Source organism: Sceloporus occidentalis, unplaced genomic scaffold (genome assembly GCF_023333645.1).
Source record: "Sceloporus occidentalis isolate IW3139 unplaced genomic scaffold, rSceOcc1.0.p SCAF_3, whole genome shotgun sequence".
NCBI classification, from domain to species: Eukaryota; Metazoa; Chordata; class Lepidosauria; order Squamata; family Phrynosomatidae; genus Sceloporus; species Sceloporus occidentalis.
In genome coordinates, this window is record NW_028316983.1 from 218,566,134 (window position 1) to 218,588,898 (window position 22,765).

General features: G+C 40.0%; 1 protein-coding gene across 1 annotated transcript in view; it reads left to right on the forward strand.

Annotated features, from left to right (window-relative positions):
• Positions 1–21,456, forward strand: part of LOC149317506 (neural-cadherin-like) — a 78,358-nt gene extending 56,902 nt beyond the window's left edge. The window contains exons 23-34 of the mRNA XM_089518381.1: positions 1,856–2,133; positions 4,675–4,889; positions 5,130–5,257; positions 5,680–5,807; positions 8,422–8,545; positions 8,641–8,821; positions 10,248–10,414; positions 11,741–12,005; positions 14,809–14,989; positions 16,206–16,459; positions 18,193–18,347; positions 20,673–21,456. Of these exons, the coding sequence (XP_089374507.1) occupies positions 1,856–2,133; positions 4,675–4,889; positions 5,130–5,257; positions 5,680–5,807; positions 8,422–8,545; positions 8,641–8,821; positions 10,248–10,414; positions 11,741–12,005; positions 14,809–14,989; positions 16,206–16,459; positions 18,193–18,347; positions 20,673–21,071 (2,475 nt within the window). The 3' untranslated portion in view covers positions 21,072–21,456. The remainder of the gene's footprint in view (positions 1–1,855; positions 2,134–4,674; positions 4,890–5,129; positions 5,258–5,679; positions 5,808–8,421; positions 8,546–8,640; positions 8,822–10,247; positions 10,415–11,740; positions 12,006–14,808; positions 14,990–16,205; positions 16,460–18,192; positions 18,348–20,672) is intronic.
• The last annotated feature ends 1,309 nt before the right edge of the window (positions 21,457–22,765 follow it).

Consider the following 22,765-nt stretch of genomic DNA (forward strand, 5'->3'; position numbering starts at 1 on the left):
GGTTATAGGCATGGTGTGTGGCTGCCATCCCCAACCCAAGCCATTCAGGGGCAGCATAGAGCCACCCCTGAATGGGATGTTGGTACAGCCCATGAGTCTTCTTCATCAAATGCATGGAGTGAAGTGATGATGGACAGAGAGCTATACCCATGAATGAGCAGGTGTGTGTGTGTGTGAATAGTTATAGAAATACAAAACTAGACACTGTCTAAAGCCAAAATGAGTTAATCACACGAAAGGCAGAAGGAGTACTTGGAATATAGTATGATGTTGGTGGGAAGCAGAAAGGAGTTGTGATAAAATGGACATGGGAGCCCTTATGAGGCTGAGGTGTTAACTAGTGTTATCAAAGGTGGAGTGTGCCAGGAAACCGTTGTCTCTGTTCTATTCACTGTTGATAGACTGGAGTTTGTGTTTTTATCCCAGTTGTGCTGTTTCTCTTTTGTGCAAAAACTGCTGTTCTGAGGTCCTGGATGGAATGCCTAGGAAGACTGTGTTCTGCAACTAGTTATTGTGCATTTCCATTCCTAATGTCTGATTTATGTCAGTTTCTCTTCTCTAGCCCATTTCATCACAACTCCTCTCTCGGTCTTAAAGTACTTAAATTTGTAAAGGTGCTACAATAGCCCTTTGCCTACTGATCCCGACTAATATGAGTATATTGTGGAATTCTAGGGCTTCTTGTTCTTGTGTGCCTTCAAGTGATTTCTGACTTACGCGTATGTCGGAAATGACTTGAAGGCACAGGTAGGTAAGGTAGGACTTGAAGGTAAGTCCCTAAGGCAAAGATTTGTTTTCTGGTAAGATTTGTTCATAGGGGGGCTATGAGGAGAATTCACTAGCAGTTTGTTGCAGTAATAAATGGATAGCACTTTATTTTTTAAATAAAAAGTTAGGAATCAGACTCAGTCTGCCATAGAAATAGTTCCATTCCGTAATCTTTAAAAATGCAATGAACAACAGAAAGACCACCTCATAGGCACCCCAACTGTTATTTATAGTAGAGCAATATATTTCATTGTAATGTGTGTGATGGTTCTGTGCTTGAACACCCATTTAGTATGTAAACATAATATACAAACAACCTTCCAAAATGACTAATAGGTGATGTTTCCTGTGCAAAATGTACAGGAATGTTGTTTAAATATTATCTCTATCTCTGGAAATGGGACTTCCACTATTGTTACTACATAAGCAGCCATGCTCCGATGATATTTTACTAGAGCAGGTGTTGTGTCTGTTGCGTAATAATGAACATCTCAATATATACAGTACAGGCAAAAGTAACAAATAATTGTATTTGTTTGAAAATACCATTCTTCAGACTCTCCTAGAAGCTGATATAAAATGAAGCAGAAGGAATGTAGTCTGCTTGTTGCTATTAAGAATCCTTCCATGCTGCTGCTACCATTACAAAAATGCAGCATTGTGTTGTTTTTATGCATTTGTTCAAAAAAAGTAACTGTAATATTTTAAATTACTATTTCATTTATTGTTACATTCCTTTTAGTTAAAGGATTATTGAAATAAAAACAAAAAAGTGTTTTATTATTATTTATGACAATTCTAGTAATCTTCAGTCTGCTTGAAGCTTGTGATTCTCATGTCAGTGATGCAATGAATCAACTCCAGCCCATATTTTAAAGACACTACCCAAGACACTGAATCGATCCCCAGTACAGGTTCATTGCTTTGTACTTTGAAACTTAGATTAAAATTCAGAGTGGATTCACCACCCTGATAACATGGGAGCAGCCATCAGGCACTCCTTCAATCTGATAGTCAAGCTAAATCCAGATACTTTTCATTCTTTGGAGGGGAAAAAGCAGATACTAAAACTAGATCTTATCCACAGCTGGAAGCTGTCTTGAATATCAACATCACTCAGGTTGGCATAGATGAATGTGTGACTGCAAACTGCTCTCATAGCACTGGATGCATCAGCAGTACTGAATTCAGCCCTCTTCCCACAATAACAACATCTGGCAGTATTTTGCTGGCCTCTGTTACTGTCTTGAGCAACTCCCAGTGCACTTGTGAAGCTCGGGAAAGGAAGCACTATTCCTGTTCCTCCTACCGGATAAATCCATGTTTTAATGGTGGCACCTGCATGGACACTGAACTGGGTTACAGGTAATTTAAAAAAACTAGGAACTGATCTGCTTTTTAAAGGTGTTTTGTTGTTACATGCCTTTAGCCCAATTTGACTTATGGTGACCCCTGTTGTTGTTGCTTGTCTTCAAGTAGTTTCTGACTAATGGTGAACCCTAAGGCCTTATAGAGTTTTCTTGGCAAGATTTGTTCAAAGGTAGTTTGCTATTGAGGCTGAGAGATGTCACTTGTCCAAGGTCACCCAGTGGGTTTCATGACCAGCCTGGGAATTAAACCCTCGTCACAGTCCTGTGCTCAAACCACTATGTCATATGATCCTACTACAAAGATTTCTTGGGAAGATTTATTCAGAGGACACTTATCATTGCCCTCTTCTGAAGCTGAGAGAATGCAGCTTGCCCAGTGTCACCACCAAGTTTCTATGACTGAGCAGGTATTTGAACTCTGGGCTCTTGGAAACCTAGTCCAGCATTCAAACTATGCCACAGCCTCCCTTTTTAAAGGTATATTTAATTTTTATCATTCAAACCAATTTTCCCTAACCTGATACCCTCCAAATGTTTTAGACTACCACTCTCAGGATTCCTACCCATTGGCCATGCTGTCTGGAACTGATAGGAGCAGAAGTCCAAACCAATTGGAGGGCATTGTCCTTTGGGAAAAAGTGATTTAAACAGATGTTGAGATCATTAATATAACCACAGTTTAAAACAGCAGTGAAACAAACATTAATGTGTGTGAGGCCTCCAGTCTTTTTCATTATTACTAAGCAAATCTGGCCAGTCTGAGTGCTGATCCTTCAGTAGCCAAAACAGCACACAACCCACAGCAAGAGGGAGAGGATGACATCCAATGTTTGCAAAAGTATCCAAAGGAAAAATGAGTATCAACCAAATAATCCATGTGAAGAAGGTGGAATTCCCAGAACAGGCTAGCTAGAATGACGACTTCTCCAGGGACACATATCTCTGAATAACTGTTGAAGAAAAATGGATTCTTTGAAAAATGGGAATGGGAAGTAGAATGGTATATTCTAGGGAATAGAATGGTATATTCTAGGGAATGGTATGTCTGGCTAACTGAGAAAATGAACATGAGCATTCCACACTGCAATATTTTATTTTTGTAGGGAGAAAGAAAAAAGCCTTTTCCCTTTCCTAATTAACTGAAACCTATTTTCACATCTACCCACTAAGCCTTAACACTATCAGCATCATAAGCTGCTCTTTCAGACTGATTGGATCCTTGACCAGAACTTACCTCTGAGGGATTAAACATCTGCTGTACAGGGATGTAGCTAGGATTTTAGGAAGGGGGGGTCCAGACTAAGTGCCACCATTATAATGGGGCTTGGGTGCAGCAGCACAGCAGCACGCACCATTCATTTTTCTAATGGAAGGGGGGGTCCGGACCCCAAGAACCCCCCCCCCCTTGGCTAAGTCCCTGTGCTGTAATGCTTTGTTTTAGGCCAAGCACATACAAATTTGGTAGGTTGGTATTACACTCCCTGGGCTGCAGGTGAGGGGCTGTGGCTGAGAGATGATGGCTTACCTAAACTGAATGAGATCAGTTGCAGTGAGTCAGGGATTTCTTGATGCAATGTTGACATTTGCATTTATTCCATAGAAGCTCCACTTAGTAGATGTGTTGTCAAATTGCACTGCTGTCCATGCCTTGGAACAGTTATACTTTACTTTGTACTTAAGAAGCATTTACATTTGGTTAGCTTCTATGGAGATAGCCAAGGTAGTGTAGTGGTTTGAGCATTGAAGTAGGGCTCCTGAGGACAAGGGTTCGATTTTTGCTCAACTGTGAAAACCCACTGGGTGATCTTAGACAAGTTGCACACTCTCAGCCTTAGAGTAAGGCAATGGCAAACCTTCTCTGAAGAAATCTTGCTAAGAAAACCCTAGGATAGGGTTTCTGGAAGTCAGGGTTGACCTGAAGGCACCTGACAACAGCAACAAAATTGCTACGAAGCGTCACACCATTTGCCCCATGGAAAAAAATCTATGCTTTTTAAACACACATTATTGCTTGTCAAACATATATCACAAGTGCATATTAATGTGCACATCATTGTAAGCACACAGCCTTCTCATGTGTACACAAAACATGAGATAGAGTTTTTTCATGCATTTTGTTCATATATTTTTCAGACCACTAGATGGCAGTCCTGGCTTGCCTAAAGTGAAATCTCTTGTTAAATTTAACTCCCATGACATCTAACAACCAAACAAGAAAGAGCTTTCCTCTTCAGGGCTGGTTCTTTGTCATAACTTTGTACTTTACTTCTTCCTAGACTAGACACCTCAATATAAAAATTAGTGGGCCTGTTAACTTCAGAATAAAATTATTTTAAAATCTTTTAGATTATTATTTTAGTACCTAACAATGTAGGGAGTTCTCCAGTTTTTATTTTTTGATGTTACTTCTAATGTTTGGAAACTGTCAAGGTGATGGTCACCCCAATCACAGCTCAACACCATAGTGACTCTCAATGCATGTTTAGATAAAGGATGAAAGAGCAATTACAACAGCACCTTCCATTTATTTCTACAGCTGCAAGTGCCCAAATGCTTTTAATGGGCCAGAATGCCAACAGACACAGCATACATTCCGAGGACATGGATATGCTTGGTTCCCACCCATCAAACCATGCTTCCAGAGCCGAATCTCCTTGGATTTCATTACTGAAATGGCGGATGGACTTTTGCTTTACAATGGGCCAGTAGCACGTGTGAAGCCAGGGGAAGTGGAGGACTTCATTGCACTAGGTTAAAATCTCAGGGTTCTTTTTCCAACATACATTTTCTAAGATGAAACTGTTAAATGCATCTTCCTCTACCAATCAGAATTTTGCTGGCTGTTAGGATAATGCATTAAGTTAATGCCATATGTTAGTTTTATGATCAGTGTACATTAAAAGTGCCAAGTCAGGGGGACAGCATAATAGTTATGCCAGGAATGGAAACCATCTAACCTGTTTTTTCTCCCTTGTTTTTCTTCTTAAACAGAGCTTTCTGGGGGTGTTCCATCGCTAACATTAAGCCATGGCTCTGGGGCATTGTTCTTGAGGCTGTCGGAGAAGGTGAATGTGGCTGATCGTCGCTGGCATAACATAAAAATAATAAGCGATGGAAAGGCGAGTATAAGATCTACCAAAAAATTACTCTCAAAGTTTTGAATTTTAGCATCTAAATTTCCTTTGTCTCTCTCTCTCTCTCTTTCTCTCTCTCTCTCTCCTGTGTATATTTATGTGCCTATATATCTAAATGAAAAAATATATCTAAAATATATCATCCAAAAGATGACCTTCTCAAGCTCTTATTTGGTTGTTAGATATACTGTATAACAACCAAATAAGAATTTGAGAAGGTCATCCTTTGCATTACAGTTCTTAGAATCTGCCTGTCAGCATGGCCAGTGTCAAGAGATCTGTAACTGGATCCTACTTGGGCCCTTGTATTTTTCCTGGGGAGAGGATAGAAATAATGATGATGTTTAATGATGATGATGATACTCCTCTACTAGCCACAGTCAAAATGAATATATTTTCCATTTTAGAAAGTACAGCTGATCTTGGACCACTGTGCAAATGTTTCTATTATGAATGATGATGTTGCCCTAAAGGATGTTTCAAAAGTGGATCATTATGTCTGTAAAGTGTCTTCTGAAACTCCAGGAAGTGAAAGGTAAGCCCTTGAAATGAAAGCTTTACTGCATAGATTATTCAACTCAAGTTTCAGGTGGATTAATCCAATTTAGATGGATGGGTCTTCAAAGGAGTACATTTTATTTGTTGGTTCTGAGCCATGTGAGTTAGTGACAACATATTTAAAGGCAGTCTTTGATTCGGTGGTGAAGTCTAATACTGAGGTACTGAAGGCACTTTGTTATTTGTCAGTTAACCTGTTTCTGTTTGGAGGTTCCCATCATCACCTCCTTGTTACCTGGGCTCCCAATGTGTAAGCAACAATACAGTCCAAACCAGTGTCGTCATTAAGTTTGGTGTCACCCATGATGTCTCTCTCTCATACATATGCCTTGATTTTCTTCTATAGTATACCATACAGAATCCTTAGTCATTTTTTTGTACTAATGTTACTCATTAATCTTAATTCGTGTATACTACTGAATGTAATGGCAATAGTTGTAGTATGAACAACTAGCAAAATTAAAATTATACTTTTAAATTACAATATCATATGCACAGCCTAAATGCATTTACATAAACACATATATAATTTCATGTGGTTGAAGTGAAAACTTGGTAAAATTGTGATATTTTAAAAGAATTTTTTTTAAAAAAATTAAAAAATTAAAATTTAAAAAATCGGACCTCTTCTTTCTCCTCTCACTAAGCCTCACCCCACTCACCCCATCTCTTCAGCATTTTAATGGGATGCAGGTGAATGCCACTGCCAACAGACAGATGTTTGGGGAGGAGCAGTGTCACCATCCTTACAGTGTCACCTGGTGCGGTCTGTACTCCCCGCATCCCTAGTGACACCACTGGTTCAAGCAGGCAAATTTAGCATCAACATTCCACTTAGGCAGGGAATTTCAGTATATTTTAACATGGGAGATGAGCAGGTAGCTTAATGTTCTTCTAGGCTGCTTTATTAAAATGGACATAGAATATAAATAAAATAATATAAATACACACAGTGCCCTTAGCAAAGAAGATAGACTTCTCATTGTCTCTAGGCACATAATTTATATATTGTCTTCACGTTTCATGTAAGGCATCACACATCTTCCATCATATTAGCAACTGTGTAGACTTAACAATTGTATGGAAATTAAGCCTTTATATATCTTCTGGGAGACCACTTTAATTGTAGAATCCTGGGATTTGTATTTTGGTTAGGTATTCAGCCTGGTCTGTCAAAGAGCTCTGGTACCTCAACAAAATACAAATCCCAAGATTCTGTAGGATAAGAGTCATGGCAATTAAAGTGGTGTCAAATTGCGTCAGTTCTGCAGTGCGGATACATACCAAGACAGCTATTGCCAGTCAAAGTTGACAATACAGTACTGGCCTGGACAGACAAGTGGTATTGTGTATGAGGCAACTTTCTATGTTCCTATGTTCAGTCATCACATAATTTAGTGATTAGATTATGAACTGGAATGATGAGCAGTAAATTTTGTCCATTAAATAATAATAATTATTATTATTTATTATTAACCTTTATTTATGAAGCGCTGTAAATTTACACAATGCTGTACATGCAATCTTTTTAGTTAGACGGATTCCTGCCCTCGGGCTTACACTCTAAAAAGACATGACACCGAAGGAGAAGGGAGTGGTGGAGGGAAAGGGTAAGAGGTCCAGCAGTTCCTCTCTACCTCCGAGGCCTGGACCAAGGCAGATGGACTGGAGGGAGGGCTTGGCTTCATAATGGATGGTTAATCATTTTCCAGGGAAAATACATACTCTCAAGTAGGATAATACATATACAATACATAGCAATACAGGAAATGGTTTGATAAACAGGCACCAAAAGAACATCAAATAGTAAGCGACAATTATGCAATGCCTGGGAAGGCTTCTCTGAACAGGATGGTTTTCAACTCCGTTTTGAAGCTGGTTAAAGAAGTGATGGCTCTTGCTTGTGGGGGAAGAAGGTTCCTGGAGTGAGGGGCAGCAAGTGAAAAGGGGCGAATCCGGGATGGGGCAGAGGAAATCCTGGGCTGAGACAGTAGACCTTGACTACCAGAACAGAGGGCCCTGGTGGGAAGGTGAGGAGAAAGAAGGTCTAATAAGTAAGGAGGAGCCAGTCCATGGAGGGCTTTAAATGTCGACAGCAGGAGCTTGTACTGAATGCGGAAAGGGAGGGGGAGCCAGTGAAGGGATGCCAACACAGGAGAGATGTGATGAGCACTATATCTTTGTTGTTGTGTGTCTTCAAGTCATTTCCGACTTATGGCAACCCTAAGGTAAACCTATCATGGGCGTTTCTTGGCAGAATGTGTTTAGAGGGGGTTTGCCCTTGCATTTCTTTTAGGCTAAAAGCATGTGACTTGCCCAACATCACCCAATGGGTTTCCATGGCTGAACAAGATTTTAACCTTGATCTCCCAGTGTCTTAGTCCAATAGTTAAACCACTACACGACCCTGCCTCTCAAGCTGGCATTATATCTAGGCATTAGATATTCTTAGAACCAATGATTAGGTGGACAGACAAGCCTAGTAAAAATTGAACAGTGTGGGTACCCATCCACACTGTCAAAAAATAGCTTTGCACATTTAGCCTCAACGGTAAGTTTGCCACTTCTCTAAGTTCTCTTTCTGTTGCTAGATTTCTGAATGTCCACCAACCTCTCCAGCTGGGTGGGGTAAAGAAGGCCCAGCCCTACCATACATCCCAGAAGCATTTCAGAGGGTTCGTTGGTTGCATTCGGAATATCGTCATTGATAGCCAGGTGAGAGCATGAAAAAGACATGCACCCCACTTCTCAACTTAATCTAACTAGTTGTTTACCTTGATTCTTTTTGCATATATTCTCTGTATGCACAGGTATACAATTTGGAGCACCCTGCAGAGTCTATAAACAGTGCACCAGGCTGTTCTCTGACAGATGGACTGTGCCAGAAAGGTGGGGTACCCTCTTGCGGCACCCATGGCAAATGCATTGGTGACTGGGGCTCTTTTAACTGTGACTGTTTCATTGGCTACATGGGATCAAGATGTGACAAAGGTACAGTTTGCACTGTGGTGGGGGAATGTAGAGGAAATGCGTTGACAGCAGATGTCAAAGATCTTTTGACAGTAGATTCATTGTGAGGTAGACCTGGGATAATATTGTTGGACTGGTTATTTTTACAACTATGGTTGTATCTTTGCACTATTCTTGCCCCACCAATCAAGACTCTGCAGTTGAAATTCTTCAGGAAAAAAAAATAAAGGCCTAAATTCTGCTGTTAGGTCTGACTAGAGTAAACTCATTGAATAAGTGGGATTTACCTACATGGACTCAGTGTTCAGCAATTGATTGAATGGGTGTATTCTAGCTGAGACTAACCAGAAAGATGCCAGAATAAATTATGACAAGCTAGATCAAATATATAATGCTTTCATTACTTAGTTTTCAGGAATAGGAATTTTTAGATAAAGGAGAAAAGCAAGCGGAGGACTCAGGTATTTATTTATTTATTTATTTATTTATTTATTTATTAATTGGGCAGGAACTTAGGAACTTCTAAGATTAAAATGGAATGTGTTGAAGTTGCTTTTTTCTTTCAAGTAAAGTGTTACTCACTGCATGTTACTTTAAGATCAGCTGATACTAATTAGTAATGTTATTAATACATTGTTGTTGTGTGCCTTCAAATTGCTTCCGACCCATGGCAACCCTAAGGTAACCTTATCATGGGGTTTTCTCAGCAAGATTTTTCAGAGGCGGTGTCCTATTGTCTTCCCTTGAGGCTGAGAGAGTGTGACTTGCTCAAGGTCACCCAGCAGGTTTCATGGCTGAGCTGGGAACTGAACTTGGTTTATGCTATGCTGGATCTCAATACATTACTTTTTTATAATATTTCAGAACTGTAATTTATTAGAACTGCATATTTATTTTACCCAACTAGAAAGCTGCACTGTGGGACAACTGAGAAATTTTCATGCAAGATTTTCCTTGGGAAATGATAAGCATATAAATCAAACTGGGCAAAACATTACATTGGGTACATACACATCCAATGTTGTTTTTGCAACCCTCCACCACTGCAGACTCTTTGGGCACCCTTTTCCTGGTCAAAAAAAGTGTGTGTGAGTGAACCACAACTGCAACTGAAAGACCAGCTGGAGCAGCCTTTCTCACCTTTTAAATGGGTTGCATTGCAACGCTGCCATGTACTGTTTTAAATGTTGTAAACCCCCTATTTTTAAAATCAGAAGCAGTTTTCCATTAACTTACATTTCTTTTTTTCCTTTCCTTTCCTTTCCTTTCCTTTTTCTCTTTTTCTTTTTTTGGCATTTGGGAGAATCAAGTGTACTTCTCCTCCCAAATCCTTGTGCAGAAAACTAGTTGCCTATCCCTCATGTAAATGCACAGTGGGTGAATAAGAAATGGAGGAAGGAGACCAGATTATTAAACAGCTTTACTTTGGTGTGTTCTTTACATCCAGCTCTCCCAGAATGGACATTTGGAAAGGATAGCTGGATTCTTTATGAGTTGAAAAGTGTATTTAATGCTTACAACACACACGTTCGACTCTCAGTGCGCACCAGAATGTCATCTAGTACCCTTCTCAGTATGACATCTACAGATGGGAGTGGATTCATCAGAGTGGAGGTAAACATTTAACAGGTGCTCTATGTGTGTGTTTGTGTGCATATCATGATGCATTTTGGGGTCAATCCAAGGTGGAACCCAAACAAAAAGCCCAGGAAAAATATTATTTTCCTAAAACAGAACATATCCTGAAACAATATCTGAAAGCCTCTGTTAAGCCTGAACTGTAAGAGAACTTGGGGTGGGGGTAGATGGGTGGGAGCAATGTTACTTTTTTTAAAAAAAAGTGGTCATGCAAACAACAGAACAGTTGGATCCACCATAATCAAAATGTGTTTATTACTTTCTGATGAAAATACACTGATATTTGGGATGATTTATTCATTTTAATGCGTGCAAGCATCATTTTACCTTCTTCAAGGCTGCCTCTGGGAAGCCTGAGGCAAGAACAGCACTGAAAGTCATCTACCCCTTTTTGACAGGGGTTAGAGCAGCCTACAGGTTATCAAATGGAGAGGACAAATATAAAATGTACCTAGGTTTATCACCAATGTAAGACAGGTAACACAGGCAGAGCTGCTTATGGTTTCCATCTCAGGGTATGTGTGGATCTGCTCCAGATTTCAGTTTGGAGACAGGTTTCAGCACCTTGGATCGCCCCTCTAAATTTAAACTAAACCCCAAAGCAGTTTCATCATCACACTGACATGAAAACTAGTAGTCAGCAATGGATGTTGGCTAGGGTTGACCAAGTCAAGGGTAGGACTGGGTAACTCTTTGTATTGTAGCTCGAGATGATTTTGTATTGCATCTCCTATTATCCCTCACCATTGGTTACACTGGACTATGGCTAGGGCTGAGAAGAGCTGATCGACCCATATTTTGAGAGTCACAGGTGCCTATCCTTGACATAAGACATCTTTGGTGCCCATCAAAGTTCTTTACATGAACAGAACAATGCAAATATATATTTACTTGTGAAATATTATTAGAAATGTATCTGAAATAGAGATTAATCAGTGAACTCAAAACTGGGGTAAGAAAACAGGAAATTGCAAGATTGTCTCTGTTTTTGTTACATTTTTATAAAGATCAAAGGGGTCCCATTAAAAAGAATAGGTACAAGGGGAAGGAGGAGACATATGTAGTGGTTAAAAGTGTGTGTACTGGAGAAAAGAAAGGATTATAATTAGAAATGCAATAAAAGTGTAATAATTCTACTGAAGCACAAGAGATTTTTTGTCTCCTAGTTCAGTAGGAAACCAGAGATCTTTGTAATAGAAATTCTAATTTATGAAACATTTTAATTTTTTAAGATGTTTAGTTGTACACATCTTTTCTAAAATAATATATATGTGAAGTGCATGGTCTTCCGTCTATTTACAGGTTATTGGTGGACATTTTGGTGTGAGTTTCAATTTGGGAGACAAGAATCATGTGCTTCAGTTGAGCACTGTGCGTATAGACAATGGCCAGTGGGCTGAACTAATCCTAGAGAGGTATCACAATGAATTTTCTTTGCGTATTAATGATGGTGGAGGGGACCATGAGGTATCAGCCATTGTCAAATCAAGAGGACAGTTCAAAATCAATCTGGCAAGCATCGTGCTAGGAAACCGCTTGGCAAATCGTTCAGAAAGTGATTTCCAAGGTAAGGGCTGTGACTAAAGGAATCTGAACAAAAAATTTGAAAACAGCAGAAATTATTCAAACCTTCTTTGAAACATGAAGGGTGGGTAAAGTGCAGCATGCAGACCCCCAGGAAATGCTTCTAAATGTCCCAAAATGTACTCTAGGAAGCATGGAGAACATTTCCACCTTGTTTGGAGGTCCCCTGGGCCAGCCAAGAGTAAAACACAATTTTTGCAAAATTTCCCCAACAAAACTTTTTTTTGCCTCAGACTGCCCCCAAATGTCTTTAGGGCATGTGGAGTGCATTTTGATCACATTGTGTAGGGGTCCTATGCGAATTTGGGCCCAGGAAATGCCTTTTTTGAAACAGGAAATGACTTCTACTAGCTCCTAAAATGTTCCAGACAGCATTCTGGGCTAGAAAATGGATTCTTTTAACCACTTTCATCAGAGAAGCTGTGAACTGAACAGTGAATGTGGATGCATACAGATATTATGCTCTGCTTCTGAACTTTGGTTCTTATCCATGCTGTGGCAGTTGAATGCAAGTGGTACCAAATGGTTCCCACCATTGCATCACTGCTTCCAGTTCTCCAGCAATGCAGAAACATCAAAGGTGGTGTGTTGGGAATGGCTTTTCATTGCCACTTTATCTTCATCCATTTCTACTTTGAACAGCTTGCCTAGTGCCACATCCAATTGGAAGACCAATTTGTTTCCAGCATGTCTGTGTCAATTCAACAAAAGATCCTTTAGATATCTTACCTTTTTTATTGTGACGTAAATTCTAATGGAATAGTCCACTTCATCAAATGCATGTAGCTTCACTTAAGTGTGAAAAAGCCCTTGTCTCTATTCTAGTTTACAAGATGGATATTCCAACTGCTGAACAAAGATTCATCTAGCAGTTCAACTCTATCTTCTCTAGCTTGAACAAGGACAGCATGGTTGTTTTTTTATCACAATGCATGTGTTAAATCAGTTCAAAAATGTCTGTGTGCCACCCAGCTATTATTTGTCAATGGTCATAATTAAAACAATGATTAATGTTTGTACTTTTTGCATTTCTAATCCCTCTCACTCTGCTGATTACTCTTACATCTACTTTTAACTGGCTGGGTGATGCATTTTCTTCTAGTGAGGTTTTTAAAACTTTGTTTTCCATTTTTAATACTTGTATTCACTTGATGTTTTAATTGTGTTTGTTCAGCTTAATTGCAAGCTGCCTTGAGTCCTATTTTTTGGGAGACACCTTATAAATAAAATCAGTCAAAGGAAGATTGTGTAGGTGACCTAGGGCCCCATTCTCACTGGCACTTTTGCACTGGAAGGAACTGGGAAGCTTCGGTTTCTCTCTCCCTGAGTCCCTCTGGAAGCAAGTGCTGACTACCAGTCAGGGTATTTTAACCCTGAATGGCCTCTTGGAGAATTAGGGTTTAAAATGAAGGCGCCTGGCTGTCAATCAAATGTAGTTCTGGGATTGTCATAGGTGACATTTCCAGCACTCATTGGGCCATCGGAAGTGTGCTTCCCCCCTTTTTTTAAAGAACCAGGCGCCAGAATGCGCACATTTTGTCAAATTTAAAAACCTCTTGTGTGTGTGTGTTGGCATTTTGGTCAGTACAGGTTATGATCTGCCCTTGACCCTGTTTTCAACCCCAAAATACAAGCTAATGCCATCTCTGCATCCTGTATCCTCCCTCCTTGCCACCCCAGAATGCCTCATACACATGTAGTAGTAGTAGTAATAATAATAATAATAATAATAATAACAACAATAATAATAAATTCCTCACCTCGGAATGCCAGAAAAGGATGCGATGCCATGCATTCTTTGCTTTTCCTAGGCTACCCCTGAATTCCTTAGAGACAGTAGGAAAAGCATTCTGTGTATCTATTTGCCAATTTGCCAAATTGGAAAGAGAAACGTAACATTCACAAAGGAAAAAAAGTCTTGCAAAGTGCCCTTTGCAGCATTTCCCTTTTGCTGGAAGTGAGGAAATGAAAGGGAAAGTGGACAAGCAGCTAGCCATGTTCTATCTAATATATAGCTACCTGAAGCATACACTGCCAAAAATAATTTTTAAAAAATAAAATAAAAAGAGAAAGGTCCCTGGTGGAGAGCGGAGGCTTGGCTTGCTCTGTTCCTCTGACCTGGCCTGAATTTACCCTTCCTCCAGCTTACTATATATCTATCTATATATCTATTACAAAAACTATGCGCATTTTTTGCCAAACATAATTTAAAAAATAAAAAGGAAAAGCTGCCTGATGTAAGCTCCATTCGTGCCCTCCCTCTGACCTGTCCTGAATTGATCCTTCCTCCTGCCTCTTCCTCCTCCTCCTCCGTCACTTTCTCCAGTTCCCCCCTCTGCCCTCCCTCTGCCTGCCCTCTGCAGCCCCCATCAGTCACCCCGATTCCCCCTTTTTGCTTCTTGTCATTTGCCTCCTGTCAGATTCCCCTTTTTTGCATCCTTACTCTGTCTCTTTCCTCCTCCTCCTCCTCCTCCTCCCCGATAAAGGGAGGGAATGCCCTGCCCACTGCCCTCCCTCTGACCTAAATCCCTCCCTGAACTGGCCCCGATCATGATCGAGGGCAAGTTCATATTCGCAGAACCCGGGTTTTTCAAAAGAAACGGCTTTTGCCCCAATTCTAAATGACCTGCGCTAAGGGGCATTTGCCATGAAACGCTTGTGCATGCCTTGAAATGGATTGTGACAGATTTGGGGTGAATATGAACTTCACGTGGAAGAATCGATTTCTGATCCGGGGTAAAGTGTAGTCTGAATGGCCCCTAGATCTGTCTTCTATCTCCTTCCAGGCTGTATGAGGGATGTCCGTCTGAATGGCCAGCCTCTTCTTGTAGATGGTAAAAGCACTGAATACAGCTTCATTGTGGAACAGGAGGGCATTACCATAGGCTGCCATTCCAACTCCTGCAGCAATCAGCCCTGTTACAATCCTTTCCACTGTGTAGATCTGTGGAGGAAGTATGAATGCAGGTATGCACTTTTATGTGGTCTTGTTTTCTTTTTTACTTAAAGTGCAGTTTTCTGAAAGGAAATTTCTTCTATTTCCGAAGACAAACACACAGCGTGCGCACACACAAACAACCATGCTGAGCATCACTGGTGGTGTCAGGCTCTGTGATTACTATATTTATTACTTTATTTATATGCTGCCTCTCTCCCAAAGTGGGACTCAAGGTGGCTTCCAAATTATATTTCAACTTTAGGTGTTAAATTCTACCAGAAAACTACTCTATTCTGGACACAATGAAGATTTCATGCTTTTATAAATAGAAAAACCATCCATGTATCTTATTTAGTATTGAATGTTTAACAGTACTGTGAAGCTCCCATATTGCCACACTGCATTTGCTTGGAAAAAAATGCTCTTTTTGGATTGTAGCCCCCATGATCCCTCAGGTAGCACAGCCACTGACAGCATATATAAGGTGCAGCAAATGGGCATGGAGAAATCCTGTCCCTTTCTGCTTCTTGGTATAGTGGGCCTCCTGTCTCTGTCTGGAACACTTTGTACTTCTGTGGTTGGGAGGGACGTGTGGCTGTTTAGCTTTTCGATATCATATTTTCCTGGGACTAGTACTGCTGCCACTTTAGATTCTGTGACAGCCATGGGTCTAGGGTAGAGCGACCAACGCACAGCCTGTGGGCCAACAAGGCTGTTTTTGCAGCCCTCAAACAACATTAACAAATTTCAACAAGACACAAAAACCTTGTTTCTTCTTGCTAAAGGGGCTTTCCTAGAATGTTGCTGAATTTTGGTGGCACAGCAGTAGTAGGGGAAGGGTGATATCCCATGGGGAGTTCTAGAGTAGGTTTGGGGACCAAGAACCACTAATGTTGTCCAGGCCTGGTCAAGGGCATCCCCATTCCAAATTGGCATCCTACAGATGTGTTGGATGATAAAACCAATCATCCCGATGCTCATAGGAGATGTATCCTAACACATCTGGAGAATACCAGTTGGGGACACTTGAGTTGGTCTAGGGCAGGGATGGGTAAAGTGTGGGCCATAGGTTGCAGATGGATCCGAAAGGCCATTTTATAGCCTTCTCAATGCCATTTAGATCTGTGGGTCCTCAAACTGCATGCTGAGAATCTTGTTCTGGGGAGGGCTTTCAGATCTTTGGCCAAATACCGAGCATGTATATAATGTATTTGTCTTTTTCAAATGGTGGGTTTCTTCCTTCAGATGTCCAGCTGGAAAAGTAGAAGTGACAGATAATCTGACTGGCCTTAAACAGTGCACCTCATCACCCTGTGGCCACTGGAACTGTAGGAATGGTGGTACCTGTGTGGCCCAGTCTCGGGACAAATACGTCTGCCAATGTCCTGAAGGCTATAAAGGAAAATGGTGTGAAGTAAGCCCTGTAAAAGCGGGGCGACCAGTAGGACTCAGCTCTGGTTCCATCTTGGCTATCAGCATGTGCCTGCTTGTTTTTTTAGGTAGGAACATTTGACTTCTCTTATGTTATGTTACTGCATGCTGTCTGATGGAAATGCTCCCCATCAGTGCCTCTGGGTTCTCCCACTGATTAACATCTTGGCTAGTAACGATACTCCATGGGGGTCTTGGCCAGAATTTGGAAACATTACTGTTTTGGACAACACCTCCCAGAATCTCATAGCCAGCTGTGGCCATTTTTACCCCGCCTCTCCCACAGGATTGATAAAATACAGTAAAATACAACATATATTAAAATAGATTCTATTATTCCCCCCCAACTATACATAATAAAATATTTGTAAACAATTAAAATAGTCAACAGTCAAAGCCAGTCAGAGACAGAGGACAGGCAATTTTGGGTGTCTCTGTGATAATCCATGTCCATGGGAGACCAAGTGAATTATTCAGGGAAGGCCTGTTGGAAGAGATCCATCTTGACAGCTCTTTTGAAGCTGTCAAGGTTGGTAATATTCCGAATCTCTTCTTACAGGCCATTCCATAGTTTGGGAGCAGCAGATGAGAAGGCCCTCTGGGTAACTGCAATCAAACTGGCCTTTATTGGTTGTAAAAGGTTTTTCCCAGAGGACCTAAGTGTGCAGGGCGGATTGTATGGAAGAAGGTAATCCCGCAGATAAGTTGGACCCAAGCGATGTAGGGCTTTAAAGGTGATAACCAACACCTTGTACTGTGCCCAAAAACTAATAGGCAGCCAGTGAAGAGATTTTAAGGTGGGAGTAATGTGGTCACTTCTAGCTGTTCCGGTGATCACTCTGGCTGCCATATTTTGGACTAATTGAAGTTTCTGGACTAGGCACAAGGGTAGCCCCATGTAGAGTGCATTACAGAAATTGAGTAAGTAAAACACTGTTTACTTTACTTACTGTAAGACATTAAGAGCAAGGAAGGTGCATGCATTCTAATAAATATGCTGCAACTGTCAACTCAAGACATTTGCACTGTTCAGCCTTTTCTGAATGAGCTATCATAGTCCTTTGAATAGGGAGATTTCATGATTGTACAAGGACTCTCCATCCTCCTGAAAGTCTTCAGAAAATTTCTGAACAGTACATTATTAAGACTGTGATATAGAGCTGTATGCATACACTCGGCTCTACAAAGGGGCTCATTGTCCCACATATCTAGATAGTAAGAGAACATGATGTGAACTGGCAGAGGCTGCCTCAGTACTTTAACTTTGTGTGCAAGTCTTTGAAACCTGTGGTTCAAAACTGAACTCAGCTTTAAATGAATTCTCGACTGTTTTGGAATGAAGCTAAAAGCCTCCCTCCAAACAGTGTACATGTCTCGGAAAAGTAATGACTCAGTTAATTTATAAAACCATTTTAATCTTCATTAAAACAGTGTTTTACTTACTTTGGGTATCTTATTTACTCAGGATTGGTGAAAGGCCAGAGACTGGCCAAAATGCCTTCTATTTAAATGTCCTAGTGGATTCCTGTAGGTAAGTAAAATACCCTTTTAATGAAGCTTGCTTTTAAGATATAGATGATTCATTACCTTCCTGAAACGTGTACCTTTGTTTATTAGACCCTTAAATTAAAGCATTGCATTTCTTCCTTAGAAATATAAACATTAAATGCTAGCTTATTTTACTCAGGTTGCTTTTATATTAGAAAAACAATGCTGTTGCAATTTGCAGATTATAATAAGTATGTCTTATAACAAATACTGCTTATGACAAATTCTGTCTCTCTTGTTATACCTTCATCAGGTTTATTAGTCTCTTATACTGTGTGGAGTCAGTGGGGGAGATCAAGATTTCGGAAGGGAGGAATTTACCACATTCCCGAGGAACATGAAAGTTGGGAAGATGTTAGAGAAAATGTCTTCAATTATAATGAGGAAGGAGGAGGGGAGCATGACCTGGTATGGTTTTGCATGATCTGGTATGGCATCACTACAGCATTTTAAATTATTAATAGCCCAGATTCAATTATGCATCAGAGATGTAAATAGGGGACATGATTGTGAATCTTTCTGTCAGGAGAAAAGCTTAGAAAGGTGAAATCATTTGCAGGAATTAACAGTCCTATAAATCAGAGGTGGACAGCTGTGTCCTTTTGGATGTTGCTGTAATGCAACTGATATCAGGCCTAACCACTATATGAAGAATGCTAAGAGTGGTAGTTCAACAACAACTGAAGGGTCTCAACTGTTCACCCATGGGGAAATAAGCACCATTATTCATTGGTGTTTGCTCTTGGGCAAGCATATTTAGGACTGTAGCCCTGGTTGTTTTTAATGACAACCCATGCTACATTCACAGTCCCCAAGCTTTATCATGCAATTTACCTAACCTGTAATCCTGTTATAACCCTGTTATGTAGTTCTTAGGGGACAACAAAACAGAGGAGGGGGGGTTTATAAGGCACTGGCATGGCACATTGGATGCATAACTTGTAAAGTAGGGAGTGTGGATCTGACCCCATAGTCTGAATCGGAGTTGGGAGGAGTGATAGTGGGAGGGTTAGTCACAGTTCTTTCCCGAGTAATGACAGGAAATAACTGTTCCCTACAAAATTCCCTGTTTTCCCTTGACTTCTATTCCAAACTCTGTCATAAACTTTATGACTTTGCTAACATTCCCTTTGAACCTTCCAGACCCTGGTCCCTTAGCATCCTTGATCATCTCCCTCCTCAATTATTTTTTCTCAGGCAAATGATGAGAGTTCTGATAGACAAGGGAATTTTTCACTTTACACAATTATAGCACTATGAGCCCACTTCTTTAGAATTTAGAATTCTTGGCCGGAAAACTCTAATGCCTCACCAAAGTGCAATCCCAATAATTCCAAAGGTTGCAGCTAAGGTATTTCAAGGAATCATAGCACTCTAATAGTGTAGTGTAAAAGGGATCCAGGATTTTATAGAGGAGAACGTCTAGCCCTTCAAATGTTTTGTCCTGCTACAATCATTGACTCTATCCAGAATTGCCAGAATTAAGGGATTGTGAGAGTTGCAATCCAAAATGTATGGGAACTCCACGTTTCCCAGCTGTGCTATAGACCTTCCTTGACACATGTTGTTTATCTTCCTTTTTAAAAAAAAAAAAAATCATTGTCCCATCCCTTTGAGTACTCCAGGCCTGGCTCTGGAAGGTGGTGAGGTAGACCAGCAAAAGGTCTATCACTCCACCATTCTCTTTCTGGGTGGAGCAATCCTCCCCATCCCCAAAAGGTTAATGGCAGGACGAGAGAGTTCTCAGTTTACATGACCTGCTTCTTCCAGGTTAAGGGGGTTAAGATTTCCCTGTCCAAGAGGCCCCCAAAATCCAAGAGCCAGGCCTGGAGTACTCGCAATTATTATTGGTCGCCACATATAAAGGAGGAGATAAAACTGAATACAATGCTTTCAGCTGATGCTAAACCAACACTGAGTAGACAAGGTACTTAATTATCAATCCCGTCTTGTTGTATGTGATATTAATTGCCTTTGTGCATTTCAAGTGGTGGTGTTTGTCCTTGTCCTTGTTGTGTGAAATCATCCTATGGACTTGCTCCAGGATTGGAGTTTTGCTGGCCAATTCCTCTTAAAGGATCTCTGAAAACTTTTTCATATAATAAACTTCCTAAGAACTTGCTCTCCTTTTGTGAAGAAAAAAAATCACTGCAATATAATTTATGAGGTGTCATTCTAATCATTAGTACATAGTTTGTGTGCCATTATATACAGTGGCTGGCAACTTACAGTAGGAAAAATATCAGTAGGAATTGATTGTATGAAGTTGCATTGATGGGAGGTGAAGAAGGGGATAATATGCATAGTACTGCCATCTATATGACTCTGTTTATTATTGAAATTGACTTTGGTTCAGTGGACAGAAAATTGAACTTGGACCTGGTAGACCCAGGTTCATTTCATTTCCATTTATTATGGCAAATAGCCTCCATAAACCCAGGTTCAATTCCTTCACTTGCCACAGCCTGATTGTGTTCAGGTTAAAGATGCCCCCCTCTTTTGTATGGTCTGAAGGACAAGTTGTGGTTTCTCTGCTTTTCAAAACAAGACAGAAAGTGATTGACATGCCCTTCAGGTCATTAGGATGATAAACACAAAAGGGAGTAAGCATTTGAAAAATGTGAAGAGCTGTATAAAATGATTTTTAAATTACTAAAATAATGCAATTATATTTTATTATTGATAACAGCATTTGTTGTTTCTTTTTTTCTTCCTTCTATTCCCCATCCTCAGAGTGCGTATAATATAGATACACTAATGAAACCTGTACAAATCATACCTCAGTTTTCTTCAGGAACTGCTGCTCCAGTCCTCAGATCACATTCGGGACCACAAAGAAACCCCCATGAGAATCCTGCATGCTTGAGAGAAACTCTTTCATTGGTTACCAGTGTCTTAGACTTCAAGCATTGTATATCTCAAATAATACAGAATGCAGACAAGGATTTGCAGAGTCTTCCAACAGACAGCATGCATGTCTATTGCTTAGAGGGCCAGGGCTCTCTCAGTGGAAGCTTGAGTTCCTTAGAGACCTCCAGCACAGAGGAAGATTTAAATTATGATTGTCTCAGTGAATGGGGATCAAAGTTTGTAAAGCTAAAACAGTTATATGAACGAACTGAAAAGTTCTAAAACATGGAGTCATGAACCTAACATACTGCTTGTGAGATGGAAGCCTCCTCCTAGACTGTACTTAAGAAGCTGTTTACTAAAAATGAGTATTTAATTTGTTATTTGACAGTATTAAACAAATTATTCTGTTTATTAATGATGATCATTTGGGAACAGTACCTTAGAGTGGCTGATCTCACCTTCCCTTGAATGATCTGAATATAAGGTTTTTATGTGTACTGTATAAATAAAGCTAGAGGGATATTTGTTGTCACAATGTTTCATGATAGCTTTGAAATAAATTTTGTAGTACCTGTACTGAAATAGCATGAAGTATTTCTAATGTGTGAATCTTTAGTAATATTCTGTAGGTGCAGATATTGCCATTTCTGTTATCTTGTCTTATTTAATCGTATTAAACCCAAATTTTTGCAAAGCTATTGTAAAATACATTTGTATACTTGTTTCATTGTCTGTCTCAGTTTTTCTAGTTCAGCTTCATGTTTCATACTTACTGTATGGCAAAGCATTATGTACATATTAGGGCCAGTTCTCCCTGCAAGGGATGAGTGCAGGGAGTCAGACTCCGGGTCACTTTTTCCAGATAAGCAGAGGAGGCGAGAATATAGATACTAACTTCTATGGAAATAAAAAATACAAAGTATATACATCATTCATATGAAATCTGTGGGTGCTGTCGGAATATGGTGAGATTACAGTATATGTATACTTCAGTTTGGTGCAGCTTTTCTAAGTCAATATTCGGCAAGGGCATGCACATTTTTTGTTGTTGAAAATGTATTATATTATCAGGATTGGGAACAGTAAAGCCAGCAATGGACTAGACTTTGAGCTAGAAATGGAAGGGCTCATTGCTTCTCCTCATCTGCCCCATAGGCTTGGGCAGAAATAAGAGAGATCACTCTTGCTAGATCATTGTGAATTGTTCCCCTTGCAGTGTCTTTAAAGCCAGCTGGGAGCTATAAGTTATATCAGTGATAACCTTCGCTAGAATGAGAATTAATGAAACACAAGCATTTTTTCCAGTAAAATGAGCCCTAGCATTTAAAACCGTGTCAAAAACAAGAATGAGATGAAATCACAAGATTTCAAACCACATTAAATATTTCTGTATTGTTTGTGCATGTTTGCCATGCCTTTTCGCTATTATTCATTTCAACTATGAAAAAATAAAAATCTAATCTAAGGGAGGGAACCCCCCCCCCCCCCAAATCAGACAAATAAAAGTCAGCAACCTGTATTATCATTCTTTGGGGAAACACATTATCCCTTAGTTCAGGTGCATACAGTCATAAGTGTGCATCATTGCACAGACGTCGAAGGAAACACATACCTTGACATGTGAAGATGTACATTAGTAGAAGTAGAAATAAATCTCGCATTAATTATATTTTTAGTCTGCCCTTCAATGCTGTGTATCTAATTCCACATTGATCCTCCCAACAACCTTGTAAAATTCATTGGGCTAATAAAAATAATTTGCCCCAAGTCATTCAATTTATTTATTTTTATTGTTTATATATTATTTGTATAGCTCACTCAATAGCTGAAGCCCAGAGAAGCTTCCAACAACATTACAAACTACAGTATACAGTTATAGATACACCATAAAACACAAAACCCCATAATTTCATAATCAGAAGAACACTGCAGTGCAAACAACTATCGTAATCTTTCTAGGACCTCTATTATCA